Here is a 15923-nt window from a genome sequence, read left to right on the forward strand (position 1 = left end):
ATCACAGTCCTTTAAATAGGGGGCGTTTATTAAAGGAAACAATCAGAGACTCTACCAAACTGGCTTCCACAGAGCTTGACACGCAACTTTGTATCTCATGTTTACCAGGGACCACATGCTGTCTGGGCCTCTTCATTGCACAGCGACAGTGAGTGACTGAAATATATACTGCAAGTAAACATGTGGCGGGTTTGATATTTAGGCTGGGCTTCTCAAAGGAGTTAAAGGGATTTAGGAGTCCAAATCACACTGACTTGAGTGTCTATCTCCTCCAGTCATCTTTGAAAACATGCAGCTGAATGGGATGAAAGCAGCAGCCAGTTCAGGGCCGGCATCACAAAGGGGGCTGGCTGCCTCTCAGGCAGGGGTAACGCTGATCAATGTTTTTTTAACAGGACAATTTTCCATTGCAAAATACCGGTTTGTTGAAATCAGGAGGAACGTGTCGATTCGGACAAAACTTTGTTTAAAAAAACGTTGAAAGGAGTGTGCTGATTCAGCCAAAATCCTCCACTTTGGGACGGGAATACTGAGGGTTTTTTTGGTTCGAAAATTATTTTATTTTCTACTAGAACCGTCGGGAAAGTCGAGATCAGAACGGAAGCGTTTGGTTTGATCGCAAAGGAGCGTTGCTGCTGACCCGAATCAAAATTTGGTTGAGCAGGAAGTTTCGGTTTTTGGCTGTGTTCTGATCTAGAACGAAGACAACGTTTGGAAGTGTCGGCCTCTCCCGCGGAGCCCCTGGCAGGCTCAGGGAGCGGTTAGGAGACTACCAAGGTCGAAGCTGACAGCTAAAAGCCACCGGGAGGGACGCGGGGGCAGCGCCATGCTGGAGATAACTGGAGCATTGATCAGTCTGGAGCGTTTTCTAGCCGCGCACCTCAGTGTGACGGGCTCTCGGGGACGGGCAAGGCCGTTTTTCACAACGTCTCTGATGATACCGATGGGCATGGGCAGAGCTGGGGGGGGGGAACACAGGGCTGGAATAGCAGGCGGGCTGTGGGGTAGGATTAAGGCGCATCAGCAGAGCTAGGGAGAGGGAAGCCCAGGTGTGGCATGGCCGGTACCGGGTTTACAATGATGCTGTGGCGTTGGGCTCACGCTCAGAGGGGGCCCTGGCCCCGGACCATGGCCCCGCCCCCTGTGGCTCCACCCATGGCTTGCTCCTCTCCTCCCCACTTGCACTGGGGGGCGGGGCCTTGGAAGGAAGAGACTGAGCAGGGGCGGGGCCTCAGGGCAGAGCATGGGAGGAAGGGGCTGAGCAGGGGCGGAGCGGGGGACAGGGCCAAGGTCTGGGTGCCGGGGCCCACAAAAGATTAATCCAGCCCTGGGCATAGCAGGGGGTCTAAGGGACATGACTGAAGGTGAAAGGGGAGCCCAGGGGGCCGTGGGTCAGGATGGAGTGGCACCGGCAGAGCTGGGAGGGGAAGGGGGAAGCCCAGGGCTGGGCCAGCAGGGGGCTGTGGGTCAGGATGGAGGGGCACTGGCAGACCTGGGAGGGGGGAAGCCCAGGGCTGGGCTAGCAGGGGGCTGTGGGTCAGGATGGAGGGGCACCGGCAGAGCTGGGGGGGAAGGGGGAAGCCCAGGGCTGAGCCAGCAGGGGGCTGTGGGTCGCTGTGGGTCAGGATGGAGGGGCACTGGCAGACCTGGGAGGGGGGAAGCCCAGGACTGGGTCAGCAGGGGGCTGTGGGTCGGGACTGTGGGGCATCAGCTGCGTGGACTGACTTCATGAGCCCTCCTGAACTGTGCGGTTCTCAGCTGGTGCCATGTACTCCATCGTTTTCAAGGAGCACTAAATTCACCTCCCCAGATGTAGAGAAATAAAACGCAGGTTAAAAGCCCCTGAGCGGGGGACGGCGGATGAGAGAGGAGCAGCATTGCACCCTGTGATGAGGACAGCCAGCACGCAGGGTGAGACGCGGACAGACATTCACCGCAAGGGCCGTTACCTTCCTTAACGACCTGCACGATCCTCATAGTGAAGTAATTGTACATCCCGTTCTGCTCCACCTTCACCAGCCGAGCTTTATAGACTGGGGGAGAAGATGGCAGTCAGAGATCTGTTAAAGCCCGAAGGCACCATCGTGACCGTCTAGGTGGATCTACAGAATACAGGCCAGATACCACGGTGATGGGGGTGTCTGCAGGGGACTGGACTTGATGACCCAGAGGGTCCCTTCCAGATCTGTGTCTTATGGGACAAGAACCTGTACAGAATAGAATCAAATCCCACCCACTGGGGCAAAGGGGCAACACCAGTTGTCATCTAGAATCCCACTTGCTCAGCGCTTGGCTGCTTCCTTGATCAGTGAGGGTATGGGATGTAGGGTCCTATATCAATGGGTCTCAGGCACTAAAGGGGAACCTGCAGGTGGGGGTGGGAATGGGCTTGATCCAGGTTGTCTTGCTGTGTAAAAGGCCTGGGGGAAGATACATGATGAATTCAGACTCTTCCCCACCCCCCCACCAGAGGGCTCTGTGTTTGCCCAGAGAGCGGATCTCCCAGGCATGGCTGTCCTCAGTCTAACTGGGAACGGGGAGTGGGTTTTATTCAAACTGTTTAAAACTTGGTGGGTTTTAAATATTTAACTCAAATGGCTGAGCAACAGATGGGGAAAAAACACTTGTTAAAAAAGTTCAGCCATTCATTTCAGATAAATCATTGTACCTAGGTCTTATCAGCGTTAGATCTCAAATTAGGTCAGTATCATTATCCCCATTTTATAGTTGGGAAAACTGAGGCACTGAAGGGATATGACCTGCCCAAGTTCACCCAGCAGGCCAGAGGCAGGAACAGATCCCAGCTCTGCTGAGTCCCAGCCCAGAGCCCCCATCTCTGTATCAGCCAAGGAATGTGGTGGAGTCCACACGTACCCTGTTACATGGCCTGCTGCCACTACGCTCATTGCAATTATCTCTGCCCAGATCAGGAGTTCATTGCCTCTGGGATCACTGGCAGATCTCGCCCCACCACCCCCCAGCTTTGGCCCTCCCTTGGACAACAGCTGATCAGGAGAAATAGGGCCAGAACACAGGGCCTGTCTTACCATAATCCACCCCAGCCTCACACGCGGCTTCGATGCGGACAGAAATGTCAGCAGGGGGTTGTTTAAATTTCTTGATCAGGCTGCATTTCTCTGGGGACAGAAGCAGACGATCCTAGTGAAGTAGCAGGTTTACAGCCCCTTTCACACCAGGCTTTCGCTGCCCTTTACGGACATGAATGAATTCAGCTTCACAGCCCCCATGGGTGATGGGTGGGCGTCACCCTCATTGCACAGACAAGGAAGCTGTGGCATAAACAGGGCAATGAGTTTGCCCTAGGTCACATGATGAATCAATGGCAGAGGTGGGAATAGAATCCAGGAGTCCTGACTCCCAGCCCTCCACTGCTCTGACCACTAGTCCCCGCTCGCTTCCCAGAGCGGGGAATAGAACCCCGGAATCCTGACGCCCAGGCCTGTGCCCCCTCCCTGTGGGAAGGTCCCAGAGGCAGCCGGAGATCAGGGCCTGGCCAAGGGGAAGAGGTCACTTTGCATGTTATCTGTACGAAGGTGGGAGCTGGAAGCGTCCACAGATTCTCCCCACCAGAGAATCAGGGAGGGAGAGTTCTAGGAGCGCAATCTGGACCCAGAACCATTAAATCCCCCAAGCTCGCCCCACGCTGAGGGCTGCTGATCCCAGAGCTGCCACGGGCCAGCACCCGGCAGGGCTAGTGCATTAGCGCTGCATCCCCCGTGCTCTCACTGGCCCAAGCCCACTAGGTCAGTCGTGGTTCCAACCTGTAGCATAGAAGCCAGTGAAGGGACAGGGCAGAGAAATTTCCCCCTCCCTTTGGTCTCCCTTTACCTTCCATGCAACGGCAGGCGTCTTCCTCACACAGCACCTTCAGCAAGCCGCTGTCTTGGGTTGGATGGTAAAATTTTGTGCAGCGGTTTTCTGAGAGAGAGAGAAAAGGTTTGTTACTAAGTGTATAATGGTAACACCTAGAGTTTGAGTTCACACCATGCACAGATGCACAATGGGAGACAGACCCCCGTGCTGGGACACGGACACTCACACAGTGAGAGCAGGGCCGCCTCGTGCCAGATGCTGTACCAACAGCGAGAGACAGTCCCTGCCCCGAAGCTCTACGGGTAAAGGACGGGTTATTCTGTCCAGAAAATCTGGCTTTGATTCCCTGGGGAATCTCTTTGTGTACTTGAGGATTTTATCCAGCTGCCCATCACTGTAGTATCTGGGCATCTTCCATGTAAAATCACTAGCGAAGTCCTTTGTGAACTTAATGGAGACTCTGGCTTGTCTCCCTTTTTAGAGCTAAAACTCAGCTGGGGAAGGGGTTTGATTTTATTTTTGAGATTTTATTTCTGTTGCCCATCCTGTACTGCCCCCTCCTGGCCTAGTGTGGCACTGCAAGCACCTTCTGCTTCAGTTTCCCTTTAGAACTCCACACAAAATGTACACGTCCAAATTCCCCTGCCGGGGTTCTTCTTTATTAAACACAAATAAAATTGAATTCAAGGCTTTTCCCTTAGGGTCAGGGGGGTTGCACAGCCACCTGCCTTTATGGGGCCTCTGTTTCTCCTGGCACTCCTCACCTTTAGGAGGGCTTCTCTCTATCAGTACCCCCTACTAATGATGGGCTTTTATCATGCCCAGGTGCTCGTTAGTCAATTAACTACCCAGGTGGGCTCATTCCCCTTAAATTAGCTCCTCAGAGGTTTGGATGCTCTGGTTTAAAGAGGCTAGCAAACTGGTGATCATTTCCTTTTGGGGGGGGCAGAAGGGGACGGAAGTGTTATTCTTATGGTAGAAAGGCTGTTTCCAGAAAGGAAACTGAGTCATAGAATGACAAGGTCAAAAGCAGAGCTGGGGAATCAAATCCAGATTTCCTGCGTCACAGGCTAGTGCCCCAGGCACTGCCCTGGTTTGCCTCCCTGAAGAGCTAGTCGGGTGATAAGGCTCAAGCCTGTCCTGACTGGGTAGCACACTGCACCAGGGTTCTGTCTGACTGTTTGCTGGGGCCAGCGTGCTTTGCTGGGCGCTAACGAGATGAGCGAGTGATGAATGCTCTAACCCAGGGAGTAGTACTCGTACACCATCACGGCTGCCGGCTGGATCAGACCCACTTCGAAGTGCTGGTGAGCTTTAAATTTCAGACAGTCTGTCTCTTTGCTGGACACCTAGCGAGGAAGAGAAAGGCCCTTAGGAGCTGCAATGGCATAGTCATTGCAGGCAGGAGAGAGTGCCAATAGCATGGCAAAGGGCCCGATTCCCAGTTACTCCACTCTGCACTTGGGACAGGGGGCACAAGGGGGTGGCAGGGGCTTTAAACCCCATCCCCCTTTGTGCTCCCCATATTGCGTGACTGTGCAGGGCCCCAGTGTAAATTAGAGCCGCTTCAGGGCTGCTCTACAGTTCTGGCCAGGTGCCTGATCTGCCCCTTACACTGGGAACTGGGAGCAGGGTGGATGCTGGATCCTTATGCAGTTTGGGGAGATCCTCTTCCCCAAATTAGAAAACATTAGCGGGAACATTGCCCCCCACCCCCAATCAGGGACTTCTGGGAGCCACCCAAATAGAAATATTGGTCACACTTTGGAATCGAACCTTACTCTGAAGGGCTAATGCATGATGAATGGAGGCTATCCCCATGTCAGCCAGGAGCAGGATGTGCCACAGACGACTATCAGCGGAAGGAGTTATAGGCCATGTCTACACAGCAGTTGGGAGGTGTCATCCCCAGCTTGGCAGACGCACACGTGAGCTCGTGCCTGAAAACAGAAGCATGGCTGCAGCCTCACGAGTCACAGCAGCTCAGGCTGGTTGCCCAACTCTAGTCTGGTCTGAGAGCTCGGCTGGCTAGCTGCTGCAGCCACGCCGCTATCTTTAGTGCACTAGCCTGAGCTGGGAATCACACCTTCCGCTGCAGTGTAGACGTACCCAGAGATGGGTTAAGCAACCTACTGATCTGCTGGGCTCCAGAACAATTGATTGGCCATTTATTAGTAGCTCTGAAGCATTTATTAATCCATTATCAGTGGGACCTTAATATTAAGTGTGACAAAGAGAGAGAGAGAAGGTGGGGAAAGAAAGAAAGAGAAAGAAGGGGGGGGATGGCCAAGCCGTACCTTGTCTAGATAGAGGATGAGGGAACCTCTCTCAGACAGATCCGTGTCCAGTTCAAACTTGGAGATGTATTTGTCCACACGGTTCGTGAGCTGGGCATGGAAATCAAACTGATCAGCCAGTAGAATCCACAAGCTGGACGGTGCCCACTTGGGCCCCCAACTCTTCGAAAGCTTTGGGGGTGCCCAGCTTTGCCCCTCCTGACTTCACACCCCCTTTTCCACCCCCCTACTGTCTGCCTCTTGCTCTCCGCTCTGATCCCATGAACAAGGCTTGGCCCACTGACATTCCCAGGGTCTCAGTCCTCTTGTGACACCTGGACAGGGCATCGACCGTGTGAGTTCCGCGCTCCTCACCCTCTCCGGATGTGGTTCAGCCCTGCCTGGGGGGGACCCCGCATTAGGAATGAGAGGGGAGCACCATCTCCATGGCCCATCTGACACAGGGGCTGCCAACGAGGGGGCTGGTTCGTGCCAATGACACAGTGACTTTCCTGTCCCACTAGGAACTGGGCTGAGAACCCACCACACAGCCACCAGCTGAGAACACCTACCGCTGCCCCAGTCTGTGACCGAGAATGACCAAGAGGTGAAAGGCACCAAGCCCCTGAGTCATGACCCAACAAGCATCAGGAGGTTGTGATGCCCTCCCCAGATTGCTAAATTTGTGTGTGTGTGATCCTGGCATGGAAGAGGTTAAAACCCCTGCCCGAACCACCACTCTTAGGTTGGTCCCAGGGGAGCAGCCAACTCCCCACGCGTTGAGGGGGTGGGGCTCACCTTATCCAAGTCGTCCATGTCTGGGGAGAAGCCGGTGGGCATGGAGACGTCTAGGATGGTCATGGTGGAGTCCACCGTTCCCAGGAACCTGGAGGATGCAGAGAGGATTTGGCTAGGAAAACACCCGCCAGGCAACAAAGCGGATCCTCTCTGGAGGCCACCGGCACTGACCAGTGGACGCTGGCTGGACGAAGCCACTGGGGAGGCTGCTAGCCCAGCCGACTGCCTCCACGGCCCTTCCTGGTTGCAGCGGGAGAGGGGACGCGTGGATCCCAAGTAGCACCAATTCAGGTATCAATGGCTGCCGGACAGACCTCGGTGGGGAAAGCAGATCCTGGAGGCCACCCCCTCAAAAAATAACCCCTTGGGGGGCTGTGGAGGGGTGTACTAGCCCTTTAGGGGGCAGTCTGGAGCTTGTACCCAAAACAGCCGGGGTGCAGCCAAGGAGATCTGCCGGCCTTGGGGTGGGCACTATAGCCAGGAAAAGAAAGCCGAACGGGGTGGGGGGAAAGGATGGGACTGGAAATCATGCATGTTGTAGGCCCCAGGTTCCAGATCCTCCAAGGTATTTAGGTGCCTAATTCCTATTGGTTATTATTGTTACAGGGACAGTAACCACTAGACCAGGGGTTCTCAAACTTCATTGCATTGCAACTGCCTTCTGACAAGAAAAATTACTACACGACCCCAGGAGGGGGGACTGAAGCCTGAGTCTGCCTGAGCCCCACCGCCCAGCATAGGGGGCCAAAGCCTGAACCCCACCACCCAGGGCAGGGGTCCAAAGCAGAAGCCTGAGGGCTTCAGCCCCAGGCAGGGGGCCTGTAAACTAAGCCCCATCACCCAGCAAGGAGGGTCAAAGCCTGAGCCCCACTGCTCAGGGCTTCAGCCCCAGGCCTCAGCACGTCTAATGCCAGCCCTGGCAACCCCATTAAAATGCGGTCGTGACCCACCGTTTGAGAGCCGCTGCCCTAAACGGAGACATGGACACACACCTCAAGCCAGGATCTGACACACTCTCCACCATTCTAGGGTGGGGGGCGGCTGTGGGGGGGGTGATGGCCGCCGGGGATGACTCACCGCATGCAGATCTGGATGAACACAGAGGCCAGGGCTCCTTCTGGCTTCTTGGCTGCAAAGACCCATCAACACAGCAGGGGAGTCACATTCCTGTCTCATCAATGGTGCCCCCCCACATCACCAGACCCATTTAAAAATGGTTCCGGAGAGGAAACGCACCAGGATCATCCCAAATTTATTCCCAGGGGAGGACTCCCCCCTCCTCAGGGATTTCCCCACCCCACTTACAGACACAGTCACACAAGATGGGCACCAAACTATCCCAGCCTGTTGTACACTGGTCCTTATCCTGCTCCCGTCACCCAGTCGCTCATCTAAGCGACATGATTCTCATCTGTCCTGTGTGGTTACTTGTCTCTCTTTCAGTGCCTCTTTGTCCTCGTGTCTCCTTTGGGAAGTGCTTGGGACCTGACAGTTAAAGGTACGTTGGTGTTTACCTCTCAGTGGTTTCAATAGGAGCTAGGTGCCTAAAGACCTTTAAATATCTGTCCCTTTGAGATCCACTGATGAAAAGCGCTAGATCAGAGCTCCGGGCTATTGCTCTTTCCGCACAGGACTTCTCCTCTCTCTCCAAAGTATTTCTCTGGGCCCCATCGCCATATTATCTGAGCACCTCACAGTCTGCCCTCGTTGTGGGGGAGGGAAGTCCCATTTTCCCCCCATTTCCAGATAGGGAAACTGAGGCACAGAGAGACTAAATGACCGGCCCAAGGTCAGACAGGAATCTGTGGCAGAGCAGAATTGAACACGGGTCCTTGACTAGGCTCCTTCCTTTGTATGCAGCTCTCTCACATCCTCTCAGTTCCTCCCTTCTCATAAACCGCCCTAATCTTTTCAATCTCTGATACATTTTTCCAGGGAAGTGTCAATTGTGACTAGTTTGTCTGCCAAGTGCAAGTTGCTTCCGTCATGGGAAGAAAAAGGATCTTGTGGTTACTGGCATGCAAATCAGGAGCCCTAGGTTCTAGTCCCAGCTCTGGCAGAGGGGTGCGGTCTAATGGTTAGAGCAGGGGGACTAGGAATCAGAACTCCTAGGTTCTATCCTTGGAGGGGAATGGGGGTCTAGTGGCCCAGGTGGGGAATAGGAGCCAGGGTTCTATACCCAACAGTGCTGCTGAGTGACCTGTGCCTTAGTTTCCCCATCTCTAAGTGGCTAACACGTTCCCCACCACACTGGGACCTAATTAGGTTCTGAGATCAAAGCCTGTTGAAGAAGCAATTTTTCTTTTAGTGGGGAAATTCATCCACACCCCAATCTGCTTCCCCAGCCCCTTGCAGCTCCCGGCTAATCATGAGCCACGGGAGCAGTTGCTGGGAGAACCCCTTGCTCAAATGCTGACCGTGCACCCCTGCTCCAAGCAAGCCCCAAGCAAGCAGCTGGAGCCCGGTTCTGAAACAGCCTGAGTCCCAAATAAAGCCCAGATCTTCACCCGCAGTGACTCTGAAGATGGAGACAGAGGCAAATCAACAAGGTCTTTCCCTACAGGGGAGCTTGTGACGCAGTCTGATTGAACCGATGAACGATAATGCCACGGTTACACAATTGCAACAAGTCTTGTACAAAGCGTGTCATACGAGGTGTCAATGGAAAAGTGATGATTTGCTAAGTAGGACTGTCCTGTTCATATGCATGGATCATCTGTGTACCTAAAGTTACGACTGTTGGCCAGGGACTTGTATTTTACACATGTGCTGTATTCCTGGGTAACACCCACCAGATAAGATTTACATCAAGGCTGGACAGCTGTGTGGTGGTGGCCCATTAAGGACACTTCACCCTAACAATGGGCCACAGGCAATGGCTGCCCCTGTGAATTATCGAACTTCCCAAGGAGGGGTGATCATTGTCCATGTGACCCAGACGCCATCTCAGGCCAGTCACTTTGCACAAACAGGTTTCAGAGTAGCAGCCGTGTTAGTCTGTATTTTCCACTGAATGCATCCGATGAAGTGAGCTGCAGCTCATGAAAGCTCATGCTCAAATAAATTGGTTAGTCTCTAAGGCGCCACAAGTCCTCCTGTTCTTTTTGCACAAACAGAGACAACATGTCCCTAGGCACATGGCAGAGGAGATAGAAGACCCCTGAGACAGCTTCATTTTGCCACTTTCCTGCCCTGATTCTCTGGCCTGTGGATTTACAGTTTTTGGAGCATTTTGAACTATATGGACTGCGGACCTTCGAATCTTTTGGAAGTTCCCAGAGAGACTTTACAAGCCAGCCATCTATTGCATCGTTGCTACAGGACTTTGCAATTATTTGTATGTATATTATCTTTTCTTCTTTTCTTTTCTTATTAAACCTTTAGTTTTAGTTACTACAGGATTGGCATCAAGATGATTATTGGGTAAAATCTGAGTTACAGATTGACCTGGCTAAGTGGCTGATTTCTTGGGATTAGAAGGACCCTACAGTTTGATTAAATTGGTTTTCAGTAACCACTCATCATAAAGTTGAGTGGCTTTTCTTACTGGCTTGCTATAATCTCGTGACAGAATAACCACCAGTGGGGGGTGAGTCTGCTCTAGTTTTTCACCAGTTTATCCTGAGTTTGGCATTCTCAGCTGTGACCCACTGAGGCTTGGTGACAGGGCTCTGTTCCTCAGCCAGCTTAGAAAAGGGGTAAGCTGCATGGAGGTTAACCCCTTCTCACCAGGGTATAGATAGCCATCTTGCGGCCTTGCACCCCTCAAACCAGTCCCCTCTCCCCTGATCAGGAATCCCAGGTCTTTACCATCAGGTGCCCTTTGCACAGAGACGCTAAAGTCAAACTTCTTGCAGGCTGCCGCCCCCTCCGTCAGGGGAGCGTAATAAACCGTCATCACCTGGGAAAGAAAGGGGCGATGAAGGGACGGATATTGACCAGGCTGCTCCGGCCCAGGGGTCTATGGGGAGGAGTCTCGGGCAAATCCAGGCTGTCGCAGGATTCCTAGGGCCAGATAGAAATGGCCAGACCGGAGAGAAGCTCGGGTTGGCGGAGAGAGAGACGGAACAAGGGATGCGGCCTCCCCAAAGCATGTCATTGCCCGGCAGCCCTGCTCAGATCCATCCAGCAGGGGGCAGCACTGAGATTGGGGGGCAGTTGCTGCCCCCTCAGATCCAGGAAGATCCCCGCCAGCTGGCGAAATGGACTTTCAGAGCCACACGCTGTACATCCAGGAGCCCCCTAGGCCGACGGGCGGGTTCTCAGCAGCCCATACGTACCGACAGTGTCCCTTTGCCATGTCCCTTGGCAGAGACAGTGAAGCCGTCGGTCAGCTTGGTCTGTGGGGATGGGAGCGGGTAGGTTAGCGACCATGTTGTCCGAGACACAAGTGGTTTGTTCCCCGAGTAAGGCTGGGTTTCCCCAGTTTCTGCAGGGGGAAGGCACTGCCCCCTGCCCATGGCACCCCCTCACCCTAGGGCCACCCCCCAGCCCTGCCTCCTCACACGTGGCCAATTTCCCACCCTCCGCGTGGTCTCTCTCCACAGTGACCGTGCCATCCCCTTGCCGTTCCACCGACCCCTCACGCCTGCTCCTCCCTGCTCGGCAACAGGAACTCCTGCTGCCATTCACCCTCATCCCACCCTCACCCATGCGGGGCGTTCAGCCCGGTCCCCCCTCTCCAAGCCCCTGGGACTTACCCGCTCCGTCCGGGCTACCATGGCATTGTCCCGGTTGATCCTCCAGAGCAGGGGCCTGCTCCGACCCGGCAGGTTAATGGAAACGTCCAGGGCCGTGTCCTTGGTTTCCGACACATCCATCTGGTACTGGGCCAGAGCCTGGAAGACCATGATCGTGGCCTGTCGCGAGGAAGGGGCAAATGGGTTAATGCACAAGGACCCAGAGGGACGCCCAGCAAACCCCGCAGCAAGACCCCTGCGGATGGGGTGCAGGGTGGCTGGAAATGCAGTGGCGGCTCTAGGGAGACCAGTGGAAGCTACGGCTTTGGGGAGGTGGGGCCCCGAGGAGGCGGATGGGGGTGGCGGTGATTTGCGCTAAAAAAGGGCTCATCAGTAAAAGAGAGAAAATTTTATGCCACGGCCACGAAGGAGAACTGTGCTACTCCTTGGAGCGGCGACCAAGAGCAGGGAGGGGAGTTTTCCTCTGCGTGCGAAACGCTGCAACGCCGGGGGCGCTGGAATGTGGGGGGCAGGGGGCCATGGCCCCATCACTTTTCAGGCAAGCCACAGTGCGGAGGGGGCAGAGAGGAGTGAGCGGGGTGTGGGGTCTTTGGGGTGAAGAGGCAGCGCAGGGGCGGGGCATCAGGGGAAGGGGCAGCATGGGGGTGGGGCATCGGGGGAAGGGGCGGTGCAGGGGGGGAGGCTGCGCCTAGTTCTGGTGTGTGCAACAAAGGACGTGGGAATATTGGAACGGGTAGAAAAGAGCCACGAACATGATTCGAGGGGCTGGAGAAAATGCCTTTAGTGAGACACAGAAGGAGCTGAATCAGCTTCTCAGAGAGATCAAGAGGTGACTTGATAACGGTGTGTAAAGCACCTTTGTGGGGTGGGGGAGCCCCGGGTTCTAAAGGGTGCTTTGATCTAGTGGAGGAATGCAGAACAAGAACAAACAATAAGGCCAGACAGGACCATTAGACCATCTAGTCTGACCTGCTGGATTTCACAGGCCAGGGAACGTCACCCAGTTATCCTGGCATTGAGCCCTACCACTCTGTTAGGCGGAAGAAGGCCTTCCTGGAAGATGCTTTCGTCATTCTCTGTGCTCTGCGACATGCTCCGTGGACTGCCTGCTTTAGTCAGTGGGCTGCCATCATTAGGGACCAGAGTGAACACATTCTTCTGGTGAGCCACAGCAAAAAAGGAGCAAATAATACTCCATCACCAGCATTAGCTCCTGAGGGTTCAAACACCCCAGTGGGATAGCGAGGGGTCAGCTCCTTTCTCCCACAGCCATGTCAGACAGTCTGCAGACTCAGGCAGGCAGTGCACGCTTGGCTGGCAGCTTCCACAAAAGGCTAGAAGCTGAGATTCCGTGGCACAATTCTGTGGCCCCGGGGCAGACTCTGGGGCTTCATGGGATCTGCTGGGCCCTGCTTGCGCATTGTGGGGTGAGGCCTGACCCAAGATGCAGGTGGTTCAGACGCAGCCCATCTCGATCTCACCGGACCAACCCACGTGTTCACTGAGCTGCTGCCAAGTTTTTAACAAGAGGCTGCCCCTCAGTCTGTGATTAACCCAGGGTGGCTGGGCTGCACTTCCCCCTTGGAACAAAGAACCGTCTGTCTCCCATGCAAAACACAGGGCTGATAGCAACCTGCCTTGGCAAGGGAGTGTGGGAGAGGCCTTCCTGGGAACTGGGAGGGATACAGATAGTGCTGGAGGCTGGCAAGGAATGGGGGTGGGAGACGAAGGCTTTGGAAAGGGGATAATCCTGGGGCGGGGCATAACCCCTCCTTGAGGAGGAAGGCAAGGCTCTGAAAGGGGCAATATTGGGGGGCATATTCCCCTTGGGGGGCAAAGGCTCTGGAAGGGGGTAATTCTGAGGTAACATATCTCCTCGTGGGGACTGGGGGTGGGGGGATCCCAAAGGAGATGTATTCCCTCCTAGGAGCAGCGGTGGCAAAGAGTCTGAGGGGCATAATCCTGGGGGGCGGGGGACAGGAGGAGGGGGTGTATCCTACTCCTGGGAGCTGGCAGGGGGAAAGAGGGGGAAGGCCTAAGCCCCAGCAGCAGAGCAATGGCCCACACCTCACGGCCATCTGGCCATGGGGTTTTAGCAAGAAGCTCCCCAGAGCCCCTTCCCATCACCTGTGACGTTGGCAGCTTGCCTAGAGCCAGAGGGACACACTGAGCACCCACAGGCTGGGCTTTGGGGTGGGAAATGCTTTACAAAGGCGGGGGGGGGGGGGGGATCACTGTGCTTTTCCGAGGGGGAAAATGAGGCCCGGAGAAGGAAAGGGGCGTATCCAAGGTTGCAGAGTAACACAGTGGAAGAGCTGGGAAAGATCCCAGGCCCCCTGCTCTAACACTAGAGCCCACTCCCCTCCCAGAGCTGGGAAGGGAACCCAGGAATCCTGGCTCCCAGTCCTATGCCCTATCTGCAGGGCCAGGTCACCCCACTACATAAGCCTCCCTAGGGTGTGGCATAGTCTCCCATGGGACAAATAGAAGCCCCATGCCAGGAGACATCCCCAGAGATGGGATGATGCCCTGGACCCGGCAATATGCTGCAGTCAGCGGCTGGGCTAATTCAGCAGAGCCAGCTGCCAGATGGATCCTCACCTGCCATTTCTCATGTCACACGTGGGCCCGCCTTGGGTCTGGGTCAGGGATCCGCAGTGGTGATATTTACCTGGGTTGAGCCGTAGCCTCCTCCATAATACCGCTGCTCCGTCAGCCACCGGACAATGGGCCCTGTCAGCTCCAACCTCTTCTGCTTCAGCAAGGCCAGCAGGGCGTAAGAGGTGGATTCGATGGAGTAGAGACGGGACTGGGGGTCGGCCCAGTGCGTTCCTCCTGCGGAGCAGCGAGGGACCCGCCCCGTCACATACACAGCTGGCAGCTAGCACAGAATAGCCTGGTGCGTCTGGGAGCGGGAAGGGGTATCGGGCTGGGTGGGCCCGTTGGCCTGATTTTGGGGGCAGGGAGGCAGGATACCAGGTTGGATGGGCCCATTGGTGTGATCATAGAATCACAGAATATCAGGGTTTGGAAGGGACCGCAGGAGGTCATCTAGTCCAACCCCCTGCTCAAAGCAGGATCAATCCCAAACTAAATCATCCCAGTGCTGTAGTTATGGGGGGGGAGACACAAGGCAAGGTGGGGCTATTGGTCTCATCTGAGGTGAATAGGCACCGACTCCGTGGGTGCTCCAGGGCTGGAGCACCCATGGGAAAAAGAAGTGGGTGCTCAGCCTTCACCAGCCACAGCTGTTCGGCGGCACCCCCGATCAGCTGATCGGAAGCGCTGCCCAACAGCTGTTTGGTGGCTGAGGGAGGGCAGCAAGCAGCAAGCAGCAGGTGGGCGGGTGCCTTGGGGAGGGGCAGAGCATGGGTTGGAAGTGGGAGAGCGAGGGTGGGGCCTTGGGGGAAGGGTAGGGTGGGGGCAGGGCCATGGGGCAGAGCAGGGGTGGAGCACCCTGGGGAAAAAAAAAACCCAGCGCCTAGGCTGAGATAGCAGGAGATACCAGGGTAGCCGGGCCCATGGCTCTGACCCAATGCAGTGCTGGGGGAGATCTCAGCCCAGCTGGGCCTGTGGGTCTGATCTACACAGCAAAGGAGAGGTGGGATACGAGGCTAGTCAGCCCAATGGCTTGCCTGTCTCAGCGTCTCTCCTGCTGCCCGCCTGAGACGCAGACGTGGATTCTGGAGCCAGAGACTCACTCACCCGTGGAAAGCGCCATGAGCCTGTCTCCTGCTCCAGCGTGGCCCAGCAGCGCCAGTGCGTAGGACGTGATGGCCACGGAGTAGGGTTTCTTCAGGTCTTTCATGCGCCTCGCCAAGTAATCTCCAGCCTTCGTGATGCTTCTGCCCAAGCTCTGAAAAGGCACCGAGACCCCAGAGCCCACATTAGAGCCCAGAAGGGAGAGAGCGTCGACTAGGGAAACCGAGGCACGGAGAGGGGAAGGCATATTTTCCAAGGTTAAAAGGCGAATCAGCAGAAGAACCAGGAATAGAACCCAGGAGTCCTAGCTCCCAGCCCCCCGTTCTGACAACTAGACCCCCACTCTCCTCCCAGATCATGGGATAGAACCAGGGGTCTTGACTCCCAGACCCCCTACTCCAACTACCAGGCCCCACAGATCCTGCCTCCCAGCCCCTTGTCCTGACTACTAGACCCCCACTCTCCTCCCAGAACATCCTGGGATAGAACCCAGGAGTCCTGTTGCCCCATCTCTTCCCACCCCAGAGCTGGGAATAGAACCCAGGAGTCCTGACACCCAGTCCCCTAGTCGCTAGCCCCCACTCCTACATTCTTGTCCCTAGATGAAAAAACG

The 15923-nt window shown here is 55.4% G+C and overlaps 1 protein-coding gene and 1 long non-coding RNA gene across 3 annotated transcripts in view; one reads left to right on the top strand and one right to left on the bottom strand.

Moving 5' to 3' along the window:
• Positions 1 to 10281, top strand: part of LOC140901140 (uncharacterized) — a 16547-nt gene extending 6266 nt beyond the window's left edge. The window contains exons 1-4 of one of the 2 annotated variants that reach the window (XR_012155776.1): positions 1660 to 5141; positions 6635 to 7199; positions 8352 to 8406; positions 10025 to 10281. This is a non-coding gene — a long non-coding RNA (uncharacterized lncRNA). Of the gene's footprint in view, positions 1 to 1659; positions 5142 to 6634; positions 7200 to 8351; positions 8407 to 10024 lie in introns of those variants that run through there. The other variant, XR_012155775.1, reaches the window with a different exon arrangement.
• Positions 1 to 15923, bottom strand: part of LOC140901138 (complement C3-like) — a 45769-nt gene that overhangs the window by 1835 nt on the left and 28011 nt on the right. The window contains exons 28-39 of the mRNA XM_073319457.1: positions 15314 to 15464; positions 14280 to 14443; positions 11609 to 11767; positions 11189 to 11248; positions 10719 to 10809; positions 7986 to 8037; positions 6909 to 6996; positions 6132 to 6221; positions 5078 to 5183; positions 3850 to 3939; positions 3048 to 3137; positions 1950 to 2033 (exon numbers count right to left, since the gene is read on the bottom strand). Coding sequence (XP_073175558.1) covers positions 1950 to 2033; positions 3048 to 3137; positions 3850 to 3939; positions 5078 to 5183; positions 6132 to 6221; positions 6909 to 6996; positions 7986 to 8037; positions 10719 to 10809; positions 11189 to 11248; positions 11609 to 11767; positions 14280 to 14443; positions 15314 to 15464 — 1225 coding nt within the window. The remainder of the gene's footprint in view (positions 1 to 1949; positions 2034 to 3047; positions 3138 to 3849; positions 3940 to 5077; positions 5184 to 6131; positions 6222 to 6908; positions 6997 to 7985; positions 8038 to 10718; positions 10810 to 11188; positions 11249 to 11608; positions 11768 to 14279; positions 14444 to 15313; positions 15465 to 15923) is intronic.

Source organism: Lepidochelys kempii, chromosome 20 (assembly GCF_965140265.1).
Source record: "Lepidochelys kempii isolate rLepKem1 chromosome 20, rLepKem1.hap2, whole genome shotgun sequence".
Lineage (NCBI taxonomy): Eukaryota > Metazoa > Chordata > Testudines > Cheloniidae > Lepidochelys > Lepidochelys kempii.